Source organism: Vanessa tameamea, chromosome 21 (assembly GCF_037043105.1).
Source record: "Vanessa tameamea isolate UH-Manoa-2023 chromosome 21, ilVanTame1 primary haplotype, whole genome shotgun sequence".
Taxonomy (NCBI): domain Eukaryota; kingdom Metazoa; phylum Arthropoda; class Insecta; order Lepidoptera; family Nymphalidae; genus Vanessa; species Vanessa tameamea.
The window spans coordinates 5,276,486-5,295,515 of NC_087329.1; the positions used below are offsets into that span (position 1 = coordinate 5,276,486).

Sequence of the window (19,030 nt, forward strand, 5' to 3'; positions counted from 1 at the left end):
CGCAAAACAAAGCCGAATAAACTTTATCGACCAGACCAGATTTTATCCCTCCCTAAACTTTAAATATATATATGTTTTTTTATGTAGTTTTATATATGTGCATATATTGTTAATTCATTTTTAATTACCGCCTTCATGGTTTTCTGTTTAAAGGTCGCCTAAAGGTTGACTGGCAGAGAATGCCTTCAGGCATTAAGTCCGCCTTTTGTCCCATTAACTTTGTGGTGGTCAATAAAGTATTTAAATAAATAAAGAAATGATACAAAAAATATATATACTAAAGTTAATTTTACTATGTAAAGTTAATTATAAATACTATTTTTTATGAACTATTCATGTGATGCTGATGATGTCCTAACTGATTTCGACCACGGCGGCAAATCTCAAGAGAAAGTTAAGTTTCAATTTACGTAGGACATTATATTATAGTACACAGATTGTGTTCAAACACATGTGCACTCTCTAATCCCTATCTCTCACAAGCCGATTTGACGGCAAAACCCGACCCGATTTCGGGCTTGAATCCAGGACCTTCAGCTTTATATCTAGCCACTAGAGTTACGAGGTAGTCAACTTTAAATTACCTATTAACACTGAATTTGAGAACCTTATAGGTTACTTACTCTGATAGGTTCTCGGTTGGTATTCTATAAAAATATGACAAATAATACCAGTAAACTTCAATGTAAATATTTATTTCAAATACTATAAGTGCTTATGGTAACCAATGATACAATGTTACGATTCTTAAACCATCAAATTCACATAACATCGTTTATCATAGAGCTAGACCTAGTCGTAATATCACCATCTCTGCGCAGTGTTGCCAGCCTGCGGGCCTAGCCAGTACAAAACAAAGTCTTTCTTCTTAAATTCCACTCTTAAAAAACTATATAATATCTATGTTACATTTGATAAGTATTAATTTTATGAAATCATCAACTTTATTGTTTATTTGATTTCAAAAAGCAACTTTTTTGTGATTAATGATAATAATATTTATTTATTATACATTTATTTTATGTTTTTCTAATGGTTTATACACAGAGGCACACGATGCTTACATCTAATTTTACATTTATCCATAGAGCCTATAATTTACCAAGTGACACTTGGAATAATGTACATAAAAAATAGACCTGGATTTTTTTTTTCATAGTATTAAGATATTGAAATTAAAAACATTTAAACAAATATTTTCCCTGTTTTTAAATTTACTATTAAGATTCACCACGTTTAATTTTTATGTACATTAATACTAATAATAATCAAAGTCGTAAAGGATACTTTTACTAAACTAATACTATAGGCGGCCCTCCGACCTCGCATACTGTGACCAGAGTCGGTTAACTTATAGACTATCATTATTCATTGATGTATTTTACCTTTTTTTTTCACAACGAAAAAATTTTAATAGACCGTGAGTTAATTTTCACAATTCGACTATTATTGGATCTGATGATATGAAATAATAATAACTATTTACAATACATTAAAATTTATATTTGATTTTTAAATTTAATTACAAATTTACACAATTTTTGTTATAAATTCGTCGTATTGATGTATTACATTTTCGATAATATTTCTTTTTATTCATAATATAAATTTATGATGGTTTTCAACAAACAATTTCCATAGCCTCAAATATTTTGAAATAAAACGACAAACATTGGTCACTATTAGAGCTATTTATAACAACGACCTAAATCTAATAAGCGACTAGAACTAAAAAGAATACAAGCAATTTTAAATTGTCATGAAACTAAAATATACGCTTCGTGTTTTTAAGTGCAGTAATAAATATTTTTTTTATATTTACACATGTATAATTATTTTAACGCCAGTTACTAAGTATTGATATTTTAATGTCAACAAAAACTCATATGACCCAACTCTAGATAATATAAACATTCATTTCAAGAATATGAAAACAAAATAAAGCTATTCTTATATGTGCAGGCAAAATCAAATAATTTTAAAAACAGCCTTTGCAGTTGATATTTTCAATGTTATAACTGCCTTACTGATGATTGTTGTACTGTGAATATTTATACAGCAATTTCTCTCTTTCCGTCAACATTAATTTGACAATGGAAAGTAGAAGACAGAATATTATGTATGTATAATAAAAAACCAATACACTATTCATATACAACATTTACTAATAAGGCGTTAGTATATATTTATATAATACTAGGAAACTAAAACAAACATATCGAATTCACACCAAAATTGGGTCAAAGATTTAAATGTAAATATGCTATCTTCCTATTACTTGTCTCTTAGATTGTTTTTACACAAAAAAAAAATCAAATAATTGAAAATAATATATATATAATGTATTCAATTGCCACCTTTTCGGAAGAGGGTACATAAAAATAACAATAAAATATATACCAATGCAACAGCATGCAATAAAATTATAATTTTTAACTTTCAATATGTCATTTAGATCGAAATGTAACCATTTTAGGCGTAATTCTTTCATGGGTTATATTTACGTCTTAGATACATGAAAGGATCATACTGATATATTTTTTAAAATGAATGATTTAAACAAAGAAAATAACTCAATTATAACTCAAGCAATACAAAAATTAGCTGTGTTTGTAAATTCAAAGAAAAATTTCTATGATGTTACACTACACTCAATTTCCTTCCTTCCACAAACAATTGCTAATAAAAATGTGTCCCTATCTGTAAAAATAAACAAAGCAAAAATAATATTTATGGTACATATTATTTTTGCTGTTTACTCTGTCTAAATGTTGATGATACATAACAAATTGTATTTAAATTTGCTAAAAATTAACAAGAGACAAATTTTACCTTATGGTAATTTCGAACAAAGTGAGAATTACGAGTATTTTTTTTAGACATTAGAAAAAAACATAGTAGTACTCATTGTAAATTCAAGAAAAGAATGCATGCAGCTGTTTATTTATTATATCTACTATTTGGTTTCGTATGATTGGTTGCATATAGGCATAGCTATTAACTTATGGGATCAACAAAGCTCGAAAACTCGAAATATATAGAATCCATCGTCAAAACACATATAAATATACTGGTAAGAAATCAGTATGAAATCGGAACAACGAAACCTAACACTAGCTATGCCCTATGGAAGAAAATTGATAAACCTCTGAGATACTATATAGCTATTCACTATTTACAAGACTAAATCAGAGTTTCCGGGGACCTATTTAAAACTATATTATTTTAAATTATCACTTCCAACACTTAACATCAAACAAGTCTTTTTCTGTCATTACATTTCACAAAATACATGTTGATAGCATAGACCTAATTTGATATGTGCGAAATGTTAATGACATAAAATGAATACATAAAATGTTAACTTACAGCGATTACTTTCTTTTTGGCAAATAGTCAATGTGATAAAATTTCTTGATGAAATAAGATACATATAGAGAAATGTTAAAACTAATAACTTTACTAACCTCTATGGGTATTATCTTAGTATATATTTCTATGAGATACAAAACAGTAATATAAACTCAAAGTTGTATTTTATACTGCAAATATATTGAATGGTTAGCGTTAGGCTGACTTTGCTATGCCACCAACACATCACTATCCTATATCACTTTTCGTTCACTCATTTTCTTGCGGTTCACTCAATACTTCTTCCTCCGCCGGTTCGGCGGACTCCGCCTCGCATCAGGTGTTCCTGAGCTCCACTAACTTGACATCCTTAACGTGTAAATTATGTTTTGATTTAGCGGCGAATTTGATTACTGCTTGCGTTGACACGAGAGGGACGTGTCGTAGATCCAATCTAGAAATTATTTTTATAAAATATTAGTCAGCCATATTATTCTGATTTAGCACACCTTTTGATGTATAAAAATGATATAATCAAAGGATTTTAATATATATTTTCATCATCAAAATAAAATTAATTCAGCAATTTTCAGCAACACCGAAAAAAGGTGTAAGGTGGTCGGTACGTAGGTTAGACTAGTAGGATGGAGCTCGTTACCTGACGAGGTTGGGACACCTAGCGAGGTGGTCGAGTGCCGCCTCGGTGAGCAGCCGGCAGCCGGCGAGCGACAGGCGCTGCAGGCCGTGGTGCGCCAGCTGCGCCGCGCCCGCGTCCGTCAGCCGCGCGCACGACGACGCGTCCAGCTCGCACAGCTTCGGTAAAGCCTGAAGAGTGAAGCAAAGGCTCTCGTTGATATTATTATTTAACGCAGCGTAGCGGGAAGGTGGACCGATCAAATTAGACAGACTCGACTAGATGAAGGACATCATAATCGTCATCAATTACCGGTATATTAGTACTTCATATCAAAAAAATACAACAAATATTGGTACTACTGACCTGAACTATGTATAACATAGCGACATCTGTAATGTCCGTTCCAGGAAGACGTAGTACAGCTAACGCCGCAAGCCTCGATGGTTCAGTGCCCGATCTAGCTCCACCACCGGGTCTCGAATTCTCTGGAGGAGCGAGGATTCCCCGCAATTTGGCATCATCTAAACATCGCGCGAAAGACAAGTCCAATGCTGTGAGTGGCGGACATGAACTTGATCGAAGAGCCAGTGCAGCTTCAGCTGGTGAACCCGCAAGGGATAGAGATCGAAGCGCTGGAAGACGCGCGAGTAACCTGGAGAGTAAAAGCAAACATATTTATAAAATAATTTCAATAATGACCATTTCTGCCTGATTTCGGCCTCTGCGATCTTTTTCAGTGGAGACTGGCTACAGTGCAAGCCATATTTTAATATATAAATATGTATGTACAAACACGGGTCATTGATATCATAAGTCAGAAACAATCGCAGAGTTAGGGCCAACGGTTTTACGTGTTTTTCGAAAACGGAAGCGTAAACAGAATCAATTTCCAAACTCAGGGATACTATTGATTATTTATTGACAGCAGAACCAAATTACTTTTAATTGACCAAATCCCAAATTTGAATGTGAACAATGGGACATTTCGTCTTATAATCAAGCAATTTTTGTTTTAATATTTGGCTTAGCTTGTTCTTAAAAGTGAAGATGAATTGAATTTTAAAGCCTTTTTTTTAAGTATTACTCTCTTGAAACTGAATTATACATTAAAAAGGATAGAATAACTAACCAAGCCAGTTGCCGCCTTGCTAGATGACACCACTCAAGGCCCAGACTGAGGGGCTGCCGACGCGCGATGCCCGCCAGCTGCGCAGCCGACACGCGCACTTGCACGAACGACATACTGCGCCATAGTGACGGATCCATCTGCAAAAAAATTAGACGGAGATAATAGAATGCAGTTTTCGTATAACTATACTAATTAATGTATTCGCTGTCTGAAAAAGTTACAAGTTTTTAGTATATAATATATGGTAGACAACGTCTGCCGATGGTTATGCTTGTGTCAAATAAATAGAAACGATTCACGTTGAAAGTATTTTTAGACAGATAATGAAACTATTTTACTTTTGCAAATATTCCTGCCATTTGTTTAAACTTGATTAAAAACAGTTTAAAAAACTCTGCTCATTCAGTTACAACGGTTCCTGTGTTTAAAAAATCCTTGCTTATTTATAGCTAGAAGAATTTAAGTAGTTATTTATCAAACAAGTAATCAAAACGACAATGCAATTTATAAAACTTTAAAACACTATATTGCTGAAACATTACTACTGAAACAAATTGCAAGCCTCGTCATTGTGAGAAATGGCCATTCTTCAAAATATTATGTGTTTAACTATTGTAAACAATTTGAAGTACTTTTTAATTTGTCAACATTAATTAACATTATTTGTCAATCAACAAAACAAACAACTTAGCATAATTTTGAAGTTATCCAAAGTTAAAATCAACCTAATGTTAAGTAATTATTACTTTTTTTAAAATGAGTCATTATTACTAAATGTTTGACAAATGAACTGAGTGCAAAGTTTAGTTAGCTGTTTGCCAAAAAACGGTAATTAAACTTCGTAAATTATGTAACAACAGATGTCTTCATTAAGAGAACACTACTGATATTGTATATTTATGTGAGTATAAACAACTGTAGAACTTACCGAGTACTCAGCCCATGCTTTGCAAACAAGCGCGCAAGTGGCAAGCTCGTGGGGCGTCAATTTAGCAAACACACACAACATTGCTTCGCGATCTAGCCACGGCGAGCCGTTTGAGGATGTAAACTGCAACGGAGCTGGTCGAACTGGATATAAAGGCTTCTTTAACGCCTGAAAAATTAGTCAATTGTTACTTTTAGAAAAATATATACATTTCCTACTTATACAAAGCCCTAACAATATCACGTGTCATTTATAAATATTACGAATATGTTAATTACTTTAATTATTTTAACGCGTCATATATACTAATACTATACGTACTGTACTAACGTAAACTCCCATAACTGGTCAATTATAAACAGAATGTTGAAAAACAAAAATTGTTAGTATCAAGTATCAGCTTTTTCGAGTACTAACGCGAGTGAGTCATCGGAGTACACGAAGTATTCTTTAGATACCGCACTACGCGATTAATACTTGCTTATCTTTTTTAAGTGACGATTCAAGTGGTTTGTTAGCAAAAATAATTATTTGACTGTAGAAGATATAATATGAAGAATTATTATTATTTTATCACTACATGTTCTTTACTACGTCTCTAGAAATTTTATATCTAAAACGTCAACATACATTCGCAAATAATAAGTGAATAATTCTATTCAATCAATTCGTATATGCTTTCAATTATGCCGCTCACCTTAGCTGAGTGATGTGTGAGTTGCAGCGCGAGGTGTGCCCGCAGAGCTTGTTTCTTGGGCGCTTCATCCTCGTCGCTGGGTCTCCTTTTCTTAGCGACTGGCTCCCACTCGCCCTCGCGTTCTCCCTCTCCGACGGTACCCCCTTCAGCATTCCGTTCCTCCTCATTTTTTATTTCTGTCCATAATATTACAAATTATTATTAACTGTGTTACTTTAATATAACATTCCATCTTTGTCCAAAACACAACCCGTGAAGTTTATTGATATAGATGTATTGAATGTTAATTTAGCTAACGAAAAAATAACAAATACATTTCTATACATTTTCTAAGGCTTACCGTCTTCTGTCTTTATGAGATCAACACCTTCAGGTTTGCTCTCAGTGTCTGAACCAACTTCTGACTTAACAGTGATTAATGGTGGAGGCGCCGGTAACTTATTCTGCAGGTAATTAAATTTTACTTTGTTAGAGGATTTTAGAGATCTATAATATTAACACTGTAATTCGGCCTTATACCTAACCAACATCATTTTCAAGTATAATCAAAAACCATTAAATAAAATTTAAAAGTTTGTTAGTTGAGATAATTGTTTCTAAATGAAAATCACTGTTTGACAATTTTATTATTGCTATATTAAGAGGTGTTAATATGTTACCTTAGACAAAATTATAGCAATATTTTATTAATTCAAACTGAAATCGCCTTATATTTCCCAATTTCAGTGAGTCTCAAATGTATGACTTTCAAAAATTAAAAAGTATAACTAAAAACCCATTAAAAAGCAGAAATTATTGTTTATGCTAGAAGGCTAGCATGGTACGGTAAATATTTAGACACTGAATAATAATTCTCTTAATTTTTGTCTTTTAGTCCGATAATTTACGTAAAACGTTAACGCAAATTAACAACTTTGGTTACGACTAAGACAAACATATAATAGCTTAATTTCGATTGGGACGTATTTTTTCCACTCACTTTGTTGTTGTATTGGCTCAATTGACACGCATCCGAACCCACGCTCATCCGACGCAGGTCTGACGACTTCTGACGCGCACGGAAGTGCCGCGGCTGAATAAAAAACAGTATATAATCTACTTGGCACAAATAGGTTCTCATGTACGCAATAAAAAAAATTATAATATTATTTGTAATTTTCGAATCTTAAAGAAAAAGTAAAAATTGTAATTAAATGATTATGATCGATTCCGCAGTCTACAAATATCAGCACCTTGCGGCAAACGAATACTTACCGAAAAAAACTACCTCTTTTTATATTTCTCTCATTTCAGACGCAGGCGCAATTATGGGCAGTTTAAATACAATTAAATCTACTGAGGCATATTGAACAATATGAAGGGTTCTACTTGCTATTGGTCAAATGGCAATAAGATGGCATATTAAAAGACTAACCTTGTAGTCGTGGTTAAGGCCCATTGTTGTACACGTTGGGCATTCCCATGAATTCGGCAGGTCCTCGTTGATCTGTCCACCAGGAGGCACGCAAGCTGGGTGCACGATACTGTAGCATACTGAGCACTCACGGAGCGATGACGGACCGTTCCGACCTGAATATAAATATTTGCGCAATGAGATATATAATAACGGAAAGTAAAATAAAATTGCAAATCATGTATGTATATTTAGTATAAAATTTTTGGATTGCTGGTTGCAGAATAAAAAAATATCTCAAATTAATTTAGCAATTACTAATAAATAAAATCAACAACGATATTTTTAAAAGACCATCATTTTACCCGAGTTACCCTTAGCCTGTGGCGCGACGGGTGTCTGCATCCAGCCGTCAAGATGACAAACTGCACAAGATGCAGTAACGGGCAACATGGGCTAAAAACAAAAAAGTATTATTAGGAATAGGATATATCAGTTTTGAATGGAATTATATTTTCATGACAAATATCTTCTGTGGTAAAGATAAAACTAGATTTTTCAAGATTATGCCAGAAAGTTTAATAGTCAATATCTTGCTTTCAGTGGTTTCCCTGTCATAAACTTATCGTGGACACCACTAAAAGCATGATATGGACACAAAATATCTCTAAATTACTCCAATATCTTTACTCCACTATAGGAGTATATATGAAAAACTAACCTGCAGACACTGACGCATGATGCATGTCTGTTTGGCACGACCGAGTCCACCGAACTTGACCATGTCATGACAGAACACACAGTCGCCGCAATCCGTTCGCTGACACGCTTCACACTTCTTGCATCTGAAATAAAATAAAACCAATATTTCATCTCATTATCTAACCGGGCTCGTGCTAGGAGGAGGAAAGCGGCTAGGGTCCTACAATTAATTTACAACGGTAAGACTACATAACACTGGTATTATAAAAATGTCATATATTACCTCGTGCGCCTGCGCCGGGGCGCGCTGTTGGCGTGGTCGGGACGCGGCCGGGCCGGCCCGCCGCGGTGGCCGCCGCGCCCGCCGCGCCCGCTCGACTGTCGCCGCTCGCCTGTGACTGACTCGTCAGGCCCTGGCGAAGTGTTACAGTATCAAGTTAATTGTAGTCGTTAAAATATTTTTAATATAGAAATTAAAAAGACCGTTGCGGTTTCTTATCACATGATAAATGCTCATATTTTTCGGGTAAATAATGATGCTCATTTTGATGTTTATATTGTAATGATTTTGTTAAAAAAAATTGTTTGTAATTTACCTTTTAGCACGGGCACACCGGTGACCGCCAAGTTTTGTTTATCATGCCTGTGCTGTTCCACCAGCGTCCGTACATCGCGAACGAGCGCAATGGGATCGGTAAGTAGTTCCGGCACTGACTTACGAGCTGCGGGCAGCTGATGAAGATACACAACTATCGCCTGAAAAGTTATGACAAATGATTGTTAATATGAACTAGTTATACTAAATTATCAATATTTGCTATTATCATCATAATATTAAAATTAGAAAACTTTGCGCTGAATAAACAAATAAATGTGTTTAAGCATTGTTGTTCTTCTCGCTAACGCATTTAAGCGTTATCGTTATCACCGATGTGTGATCATCATAATATAACCAATAATATTATTTTTATTTTGATATAATTCCTCTGGTAGCTAAAAATCAGTGAAGATTAAATTTATGATGTACACCAACTTAAAATATATTTATTACCAATAACTCCCGCCTATTGGTTCCGTATATAATCATTAAAGTTGGTGTACGCGCGAGAGAAAAGTGGACTGTAGTTAAGGAAAAAGGGGAGTTGTTACCTCAAAACTGGGCTCTGACTTATCAAGACACGTTCTTCTTGGGAGCGCTCCCTTGGTCTTCATACGCTCGAAGAACACAGCCAAAGGGATGGGTGATATTACAGGAGAACGATAAGTCCGTTACACAAGCTAATTTCAAAAGCGCGGCGCACTCACATAACAACGTTACCGCGGCTCACACGAGAAGGGAAGAGAAAAAGGAAGTACGTCATACGTCAAATCATTCCATAGACAAATATTGACGTTTCAATGCACGCATAAACCTAAATACGCTACAGTTGGTATCACAATTCCCCTTTTCTTTGACAAAATTAGAAAAAATAAACTCGAATAGTGTTAAAATGAAGCCATTTGTAATGGATTTCAAAAAAACCTTCCATTATTTCAGACGCTCTCATATTGATATGAAAAAACTGGATTATCCGATGAATTCCTAGCAATAACAGTACCCGGTGGTGGTAAGGTACCTTGAGGCCGTGCAGTTCGTTCTGCGTGAGGTGCACGTGGTCCTTGGGCGTGGGCGGCGGCGCGGGCAGCACGTGCCCCTCGGCCGCGAGGTGCGAGCGGCCCAGCAGCGCGCTCACGTAGCGGTCCAGCACGTACCACAGCATCTCCGTGAAGAAGGGGTACCGGAACTTTTGAGGCACCTGCCATTTATATGTTGTTTTAATTTGGTGTTTTTCTTTATTAAATTATATTATGAATACGTTTGACTAGGCAGCGAGTATTGATATTTTAGGGTAAAAATTAAAACAATAGTTGTTGTGTACAATACCTCAAAAATATACGTAAATAGCCAATTTATTACATATAATCATATTTGTATCAAAATTACCTTAGTAACGTCTTCAACTTGAGCAATTTTGAGTTGCTTCTCTATCCCAAATTGGTGTAGGAAGTTACCGCCAAAGACGAGCGAGTCGCTCGGTGTGTACACAGCGTGAATCCAACCGGTTGGGATGAAAAATGTATAACCGGCTTGCAGCTGTGAAACAAAAAATAATAATCACTTGTTTTCGCTATACTAGTTACAAAATAAATAAAGTAATTTTTTAAACTCAACTTTTAAACCTATCTTAGATGATCAAACGGTTAAAATATAAGTTTTATTGACCAGTTAAAAAGGTCAAAACATCTGAGAATCATATAATGATAAACACTACAATTTTTTTTTAATATTTTGAACGAAAAATTAAGGATTAAATTTGGAAATAAATGCTTACATGAACTCTAATGCATTTTTCAACTGTATCTCCAAAGAACACGTCAGATTGTTTGCCAGAGAGAACCCATTTTTCATACAGTTGAAGATTCTTTTCAGTCGGCGGAATGAGCCAGAAAACTTTTGCACCTAAAAAAAGTAAAAAAATAAATTAATTCAATATTTTTTTCTACATTTCAATTATTTTTATATAGATATATACTATAGATAATATAAAAAAAAGTTATTAAAGTTACCTCTTAGAATGTGGTACCAAACTGATGTGCCACCAAAGTCAATATGGAAATCAGTGTAGCAGCCCTTGACTGACATTAGACAATACTTCTGCACCTTCGGATACATCATGTCGTCTAGAGCGTTGGTAGATTCAGTCTGGAAAGAAAGAACATTACATAAATTAATCATAGTCACTGGTTTTATATAAATAAATATTTTCCATTCATTTGGCGTCAACGTTGGTCTAAAGAAACCCAAGAAAACAAAAGAAATATAACATTAATTTCAAAACAATAAGCAATAATTAGTATGACTGATGAGATTCGGGATATTCTAGCATTAAAGTAACAAAGTATATATAGTCTATTCCAATCGAAGAAGGAATTATGATAAACAAACATTAGATTTACCTATTCCATGCGATTTGCTCATAGCTCAGCTATATTGTGCACTACTAACAGTTTCTGATTTTTATATCTTTATTTATAATACAACAGTACTCTACTTAACTACTTATATCAATTTCTTCGACGTTCAAAACGCCATTTTTTCACGAATCCATAGTGAATATCATAGATTACTCAAGTTCCCGACCAATGACATGGCGTCAATTTATTTGGCTTTTGTGGTTGGAATAGACTATATTTTACAATATATATAAACAATATGAACGTCTTATCTTAACAAGTTATTAGTTACTAATAAATAATAATACATCCACGTCAATCAACAAATACTGGGACATAATATTCTATATTTAAAATACTTTTAATAGATCGTCTTATCATTTTACTGTTCCGTACCTGTTGGTCTTTTAAGTGCCGAGGCCAAACAGTGTCCACCCAGTCGATCAGACGCACGATGCGAGGCGCCTGCACGTAATTCTCGAGGCGAGTGTGGGAGAACTCCAGCGAGATCACGTTCAGCAGCCTCTCTTTGTTGGCGTCATCGTAGTACCGTTGCCAATCCTAAAACATTAACAAAACGAAATTGACAAAGGTTACAATACATTCTAGAATATGAGATTTTTATTATGATTTTAATATTTATTGACTGAATATATACTAATAATATAAATGCGAAATCAACTCTGCCTGTTACGCTTTCACGGACAATCAATTAGACCGAATTTGATGAAATTCGATATAAAGCAAGCTTGAACCCCAAGAAAGGACATAGGCAACTTTTTTATCCCTAACGACTGAAACACGAGCAAAGCCGCCGCGGGCGACAACTAGTGTTTGGATAAATAATATATACATACTACCTCATTGCCTTTGTTATTGTATTCGTATATTATTGGTGCGGCTAATTTATTTAGTTAAGGATTTAAACATTAAATAAATATAAATCCCTTTGTATATGTACAACATTGACAGAGCATTTAAATAACCGTTTTACGACTAATTTTAAATTGACCTTTGTTAACTTAATAAAACCAAAGCATGAATCCAGAATGTTCGTTTGTATGAACACTACCGCGTATTTTTGGTATTTGGTTGTAAGTCAAAATTAACACAAATGGGTAGTTAATACTCTTAACGGGTGGTGTAGTTATATATTTTTCACAACATCATTCCTGCATAGATAAAATTAATTAAACCACAATAAAAATGTTTTTTTACAAAAAAGAAGTACTTAGCACTTTGTACGTAGTTTGCTGAGATATTAAAAAAATATATATTAATAAAATTTTGTTTGAAATCTTTCAGTACCTTCATAGTCATCTCAATGTTTTTCTGTGTGTTTACATCCATAACGTCGAGAAGGCGCCGAGAGCCGACGCACATGCGCACATCGTTCACCGTGAAGTTGCTGGTCGGTACCCTACAAACAAAGAAAAAAAAAATATAACAAATTTGCTAATATAATATTCTTCGCTTATATTACAATTTACAAAATAATTTATTAACTTCATGCGAATAAATATAATATGAAGCGAGTATTAATATTTATACATCATTTAGTTTAAAGCGTCTCTATACAGTTTACACCAAGCGCTCACGTTAGTAGCGCTCTCTCTGTGTTCGAGGTGAGACGTATACAAAGTTTTCATTAGGACTTCCGAGCCAAACCCCGCAACAGATTAACAATTTACCGCAAGATGAAATATTTTATTATCCGTCAATAGAATTTTCACTGGTAATAACGAAAATTTAAACCAATCACTGTAGTGTGTGCATAAGTATGTTGCGATAAAGAATTCGACGTTTATTTTAGTTGCAACGGCGATCATTTTTTTTAGGCTTTTACGTTAAGACAGTTTTCGTAATATGTACAACGAAATACCTATGATGAATATTATAACATATCTGAAACTATAGGACATTCACACCTTTTAAGAACGATTTTTTGGGTTAACCATACGAAGTCGGGCAGATATTTAGTATGTAATATAATATTTATAATAATGTAAAATTTTATGTATTAAATGATTATGATTGGTATAGAACAACACATTTTGTACAATTGACTTTTAAGTTACATAGAGCCGGAGCACAATGAAACAGCGATGAAGTGAATTTAATTAAATGAGATATAAGGTATACAAAATCCTTTACTCGTTTAGGTAGTCAGTTTGAAATAACCGGATCCTGGTGGGAAACAGTCTGATATTTGTTACTTCTTTACGCCCTTTTGGACTTTAGGGACACTTAGCGAACGACCCAGTTTCCAGACGTTTTTTTAACGTACAACTTACGTCTCATTAACCATGATAATTGAAAAATCGTTTATATGACGATTGAAAATTATAAAAAAGACATAATGACTAAATAAGGTCATTAATCTTATCATTTCGTTAGTATCGGAAATCAGACGAACGAATATTCCACTGGATGGTAAATAGCTACAGGGACAGTCTAAGTCTAATCAGACTTCTAAATGATTAGTGAGTGGCTCCCACTCCGACGAACCAGCATAGAGCCCTACGTAAATAACAAAGTTACTGTTACTTAAAAACTAACAAAAACGAATAGTCTCACCCGTAAACTAAACCTAGACCGCGCTTCGCCGTATCTTATTGGTAGACAATTTTCTTTCAACACGATAAGCATAAATTTAGGTGGTAAATTTAAATGGCCCACATTAATGGCTTCATTATTATTTATCTTTCATGTATTTAAATTGATTATTAAAAGATTACGTAATATAAGCGTAAGCTAATGTTTAATTAATCATCTCCAGAACCTTATATACGTTATTAACTGTCTGTTTTTTAATTTTACTCATCTTTCATTTTAATTTAATAGTTTTATTTATTTATTATAAAAAAATAATCCTGACGTTTTATAGCAACTCCATCAAATCAATCTAAAACAAACACTACCTTCAGACAGTTCAACAACACCAACAACAATTATCATCAAAATCGGTGCAGCTGTTTATGAAAAATTAACATCCATACATACAGAAGAATTTTATACATATATATCAAGCTAATAATTGCTTTTTACGAAATGGGGATTGTATGTGTATAAAGTTACACTTGTGAAAAAACAATCAATAAAACTGTAAAGGCGCAATATAGTTTTTCCACAGACCGTTCTTGATCAATTTGTAGTAATAGCGTTGAATTCTACTTTTAAGTTTCACTTTACTTCGTATAGGTATAAATGCACTTCCACTTTCAATCATGTTTCACGGAACATATTGTAACAAGTATTCCAAATTTAAAATAACGTTTGTTTTTTTTTTATAATCAAATTCGAATTGTGTTACGTATTTATGTTTTAAAATATAAATCGTCTCTAAACGAATCGTGTCTGAACGGTTTGACCGTTATCGATAAAATATTTCGTTTATTTGATTCCCTTGGTGGTTTATTGCAGTTAATCTATCGGCAAACACAATTTTTGTTCGTCAGTCTATCTGTCATGCAACAAAAGACTACAATGAAGACAACACTGCAATGATTCCCATTACTAATGTAGGCAAGTACTCAGATTTACAGCATTCACTTATAAATAAATAATTTAAAGTATTTATTATGTACGTATCAAATGTTTATTCATTATATATTTTAAATGCAAATATATAATGTCATTGCTATTGGCCATCTATTAGCAACCGGTCTGGGAGCACATGGCGTTGCACCTGCTCGGGGTAAAGAGCAATTGCAACTAGGCGGTTACTTTAAATTATATATCCTCTCCTCATATCATAAATGGCTGTGCGTGTGTAAAATTGTTTTTATTAATAAAATATAAAGTACATGTCGCCCGCGGGTTCGCTCGCGTTCTAGTGTTTGGTCGTCACGTGTTATCCATAATAAAGTACCCTATGTTCTTCGTTGGAGTTCAAACTTACTTCATACCAAATTTAAATAAATTCGGATCAGTAGCTTGCTTTTTGACAGATAGAGTTACTTTCGTGTTAATAATATTAGTATAGATTAGGTTAGACAATTGAATATTAGTACTTATAGTACATATATAATACGAATAAAGACTACCCATATCAATGTAATACTGGTCGTATCATTTTTATTACATAAGGTCGAGATCGATCGAGTGAATGGAACACGTGGATCTTAACAGGAAATCGCGAGTTCAAATCCAGATTGTTCAACTCAACTGTATTTTCACGCACTTAATTTGAATATATAAATCATCTCGTAGTCGCACTGAAAGTTCTATCTAGCTTGTAATAACACTGGTTTAAACTGAATATAATTATTAAGACAGATAATATATATTTTGTCACGAATAAAAATGTCATATAATTTTACTGAAGGTTTAAAAATATTAAAAAAACAGCTATAATTCACAGGCAATTTGAATTGTCAACCGTAATGAAGTGTAACTTTGTATTCAAAGCTTTAGTTCAACATATTTGTCATATCTGTGTACAATATTCGTCAGCGCAGGTAAGTTCGACTTCGTTGTTCGTCGTTCGTTAAAGGAAGGCAATTAACTGATGTTGAAACAGTCATATCCGTTATTTTCATAGTAATATATGGCATTATGGGTTATACTAGTATAATAAAAATTAAATTAGTTTGTACGTATTTTGTAAAGAAATTGAAAGGTATTAAAATTAGTTTGTACCTATTTTCTTTAGGAAATAGATACAAACTAATTTCAATACCATATCTTAAAACACGCTAACCAAAGGCGGCTTGGCTTATTAAGAGCCGGTATAAAGAAAAATGGATCTTAGTTTTGCAGTTTTAAGTCAATAATAAAATATTATACGTATAATTGCATTATATTTTAAGTTGACAATGAACAAGACCATAAAATAATACTAAAAAATCGTTAAAAAAAACATAGTGTACTGTTAATTTTACGTTTTTTTTTAATTAATTATCGTAATGCAATTAGTCGTTAACAAAAAAATTTATACATTTATTATATTTACACGTAATCTTGTTAATCCTTTTCGGTATATATGTATTTAGTTTAAAAAAAGCTTTTGCTGCTCTAATAAATATTCTAAAGACGCGGATCACTTGTCGCATGACCCCGCACTTAACACGTAGCACATATGTCTGTCTCTTAATTCGGCCACTCTTTGTAATAATTATCATCATTAATAATTTAATTAAAACGAACAATCCTCGGAGTAATTTATTGATACAAGAATAAAAATTGAAATATATTACCGTTCTTGATAGAATCAGTATGGAAATGAAACCGTGTATTGAGGGCGGTTAAAGGTGAAATATGAAATTCTGGTAGATTTGATTGTTAAAGTTTGAAGTATAAAGTAACAGCCAAAATTGTGGCAACTTTATTCATAATTATTATTTAAGCAATTATTTATAATTATGTAAATATATATATTATTTCTTTTTTCTTTTATTATCTTGGTCAATGATTTAGTTCCGGTTGTACCTGTATTCTGTACTGATGATTTATAATTGAGATAATTATTCTATTTGTCAGTTTAAATATATGATATATTTCTAATAGTAGCTGATTGGTAGATAATTTTCTTTTAACACGATAAGCATGATGCTAGGTTTAAATGGTCTAATATTTATGGCTTCATTATTATTTTTCTTTCAGACAACTGATGTTTAAGTAAATATCTGCAAAACTTCGACCCTTATATACCTAATTAATTACCAAATGCCTGTTAAAAAAAAAAGAAATTATTATAAAAAAAATATAGGCGTCATATAGCAACGCCGTAAGGCCGTAACGTAAATATATGATACTTTTCTAATATCGTTCAGCGTTGCTTCACGTTTTGTTTCGTTTTTTTTTCGACAAGTAAGCCGTGAAATGAATAGGAAATGGACATTCTGAAATCCAATCGAGGTTCCCATCATTCGATTTGTTATGAAAAAACATTTGATTGGGATTTGTTTTTTTGATTTGGTTTAGCTGTCGCCCACCTCTGCGTCTGAAGGTGAAAATCGAGGAAATAACCTGTGTTTTCATACATTTATCTCTAAGGCCATAAGATAAGCTACTTTGATTTATACACGATAGATATCTGTGTAATAAATAAATACAGTCAGAGTTCTTGGGATAGGATTCAGAGTGTATTTGGAGATCATTTTGCAAAGAATATAGAAAATAACAGAAAAGACAATATGCTACCTGTGAACACCGGTATTGATTACACAACAGTTTCGTGTGATGTTCTCGAGCGAGTTTACGTCGCCGGTACCTTTTGAGTGATGATGTCACCCGATTTCGGCAACAGTGGTCTATCTCAAGAGACCAACTAACTACGCGGGACATATTACAGGGCACAAGTGTGCGCACAACCACAGGAGCACTTTCTAAATCCGATGGGACGGTAAATCCGACGCGACCGGAAACAGTTCAGGCGTTCAGGACCAAGCTTTACATGCTGAGGCACGGGTACACATTTCCAAATTCCAGACTACGAGATATTTTTGAGGAGTTTTCGATAGAAAAACCCAATAACTTTTAATCGACCCAGATATTTTAAAAAACAGAATATAAAGTATCAAATAATATTTGACATTTTAGGTGTTGTTTAGAGTAGAATTATTTGAGTCTTTACAGATTAAAAGTGCAAGATATCATAAAATCGAAGACAGGTTAAATATTAGGAGCTAAATAGTCAAGGATAAGAATAGTCATTTTACGGTCAATACAGTCGGACCCAACGGCGTCATGTCATGTCATGTTATAACACTATACATTTTACCAAAACATATATTTCGAATAAACTTTCCATAGATCGCCAAAATTTAAGTGAACAAATAGACAGGTATAGTATCTCGGAAATACTTAATTAAGAAACGATCTACTCTGAACTTAGGGTTACCAGGTATCCGGATAAAGCCAGATACAGTTAGGCTTTTTGGATGTGATTTTAATAGTTATAAATAATGAATGAATAAAAATCAAGAAGACTGATTCATATCTTTTCATTATTGTTACATCATTATTAAAGACTTTTCTAAGATTTAATGAAAATATTGTTACATTTAAAAATAAAATATTACTACTACATGGCAAAATCCTCAATGATTTCCGGTCATTTACCCTAACGCCCAGTTAAACTTGCTAGTCTGAATCCTGAATATTGGGTTTCAAGACTTGGCAGCCCTAACTGAACTGCACGTACAGTCCTACCACACTATTAATTTTCCATATGAGCACTTAGATACACACACAGT

General features: G+C 33.4%; 1 protein-coding gene across 2 annotated transcripts in view; it reads right to left on the reverse strand.

The window, feature by feature from the left end:
- Positions 1–679: 679 nt before the first annotated feature.
- The window catches only part of LOC113395542 (jmjC domain-containing histone demethylation protein 1), a 31,288-nt gene continuing 12,937 nt past the window's right edge, over positions 680–19,030 (reverse strand). Inside the window, exons 3-21 of one of the 2 annotated variants that reach the window (XM_026633145.2) lie at positions 13,140–13,251; positions 12,228–12,392; positions 11,445–11,580; positions 11,210–11,337; positions 10,822–10,971; positions 10,454–10,633; positions 9,434–9,593; positions 9,121–9,250; positions 8,857–8,980; positions 8,510–8,591; positions 8,157–8,311; positions 7,722–7,814; positions 7,083–7,185; positions 6,743–6,918; positions 6,046–6,213; positions 5,118–5,254; positions 4,352–4,640; positions 4,010–4,176; positions 680–3,805 (exon numbers count right to left, since the gene is read on the reverse strand). In XM_026633145.2, coding sequence (XP_026488930.1) covers positions 3,688–3,805; positions 4,010–4,176; positions 4,352–4,640; positions 5,118–5,254; positions 6,046–6,213; positions 6,743–6,918; positions 7,083–7,185; positions 7,722–7,814; positions 8,157–8,311; positions 8,510–8,591; positions 8,857–8,980; positions 9,121–9,250; positions 9,434–9,593; positions 10,454–10,633; positions 10,822–10,971; positions 11,210–11,337; positions 11,445–11,580; positions 12,228–12,392; positions 13,140–13,251 — 2,773 coding nt within the window. In that variant the 3' untranslated portion in view covers positions 680–3,687. Of the gene's footprint in view, positions 3,806–4,009; positions 4,177–4,351; positions 4,641–5,117; positions 5,255–6,045; positions 6,214–6,742; positions 6,919–7,082; positions 7,186–7,721; positions 7,815–8,156; positions 8,312–8,500; positions 8,592–8,856; positions 8,981–9,120; positions 9,251–9,433; positions 9,594–10,453; positions 10,634–10,821; positions 10,972–11,209; positions 11,338–11,444; positions 11,581–12,227; positions 12,393–13,139; positions 13,252–19,030 lie in introns of both variants that reach the window. The other variant, XM_026633144.2, reaches the window with a different exon arrangement.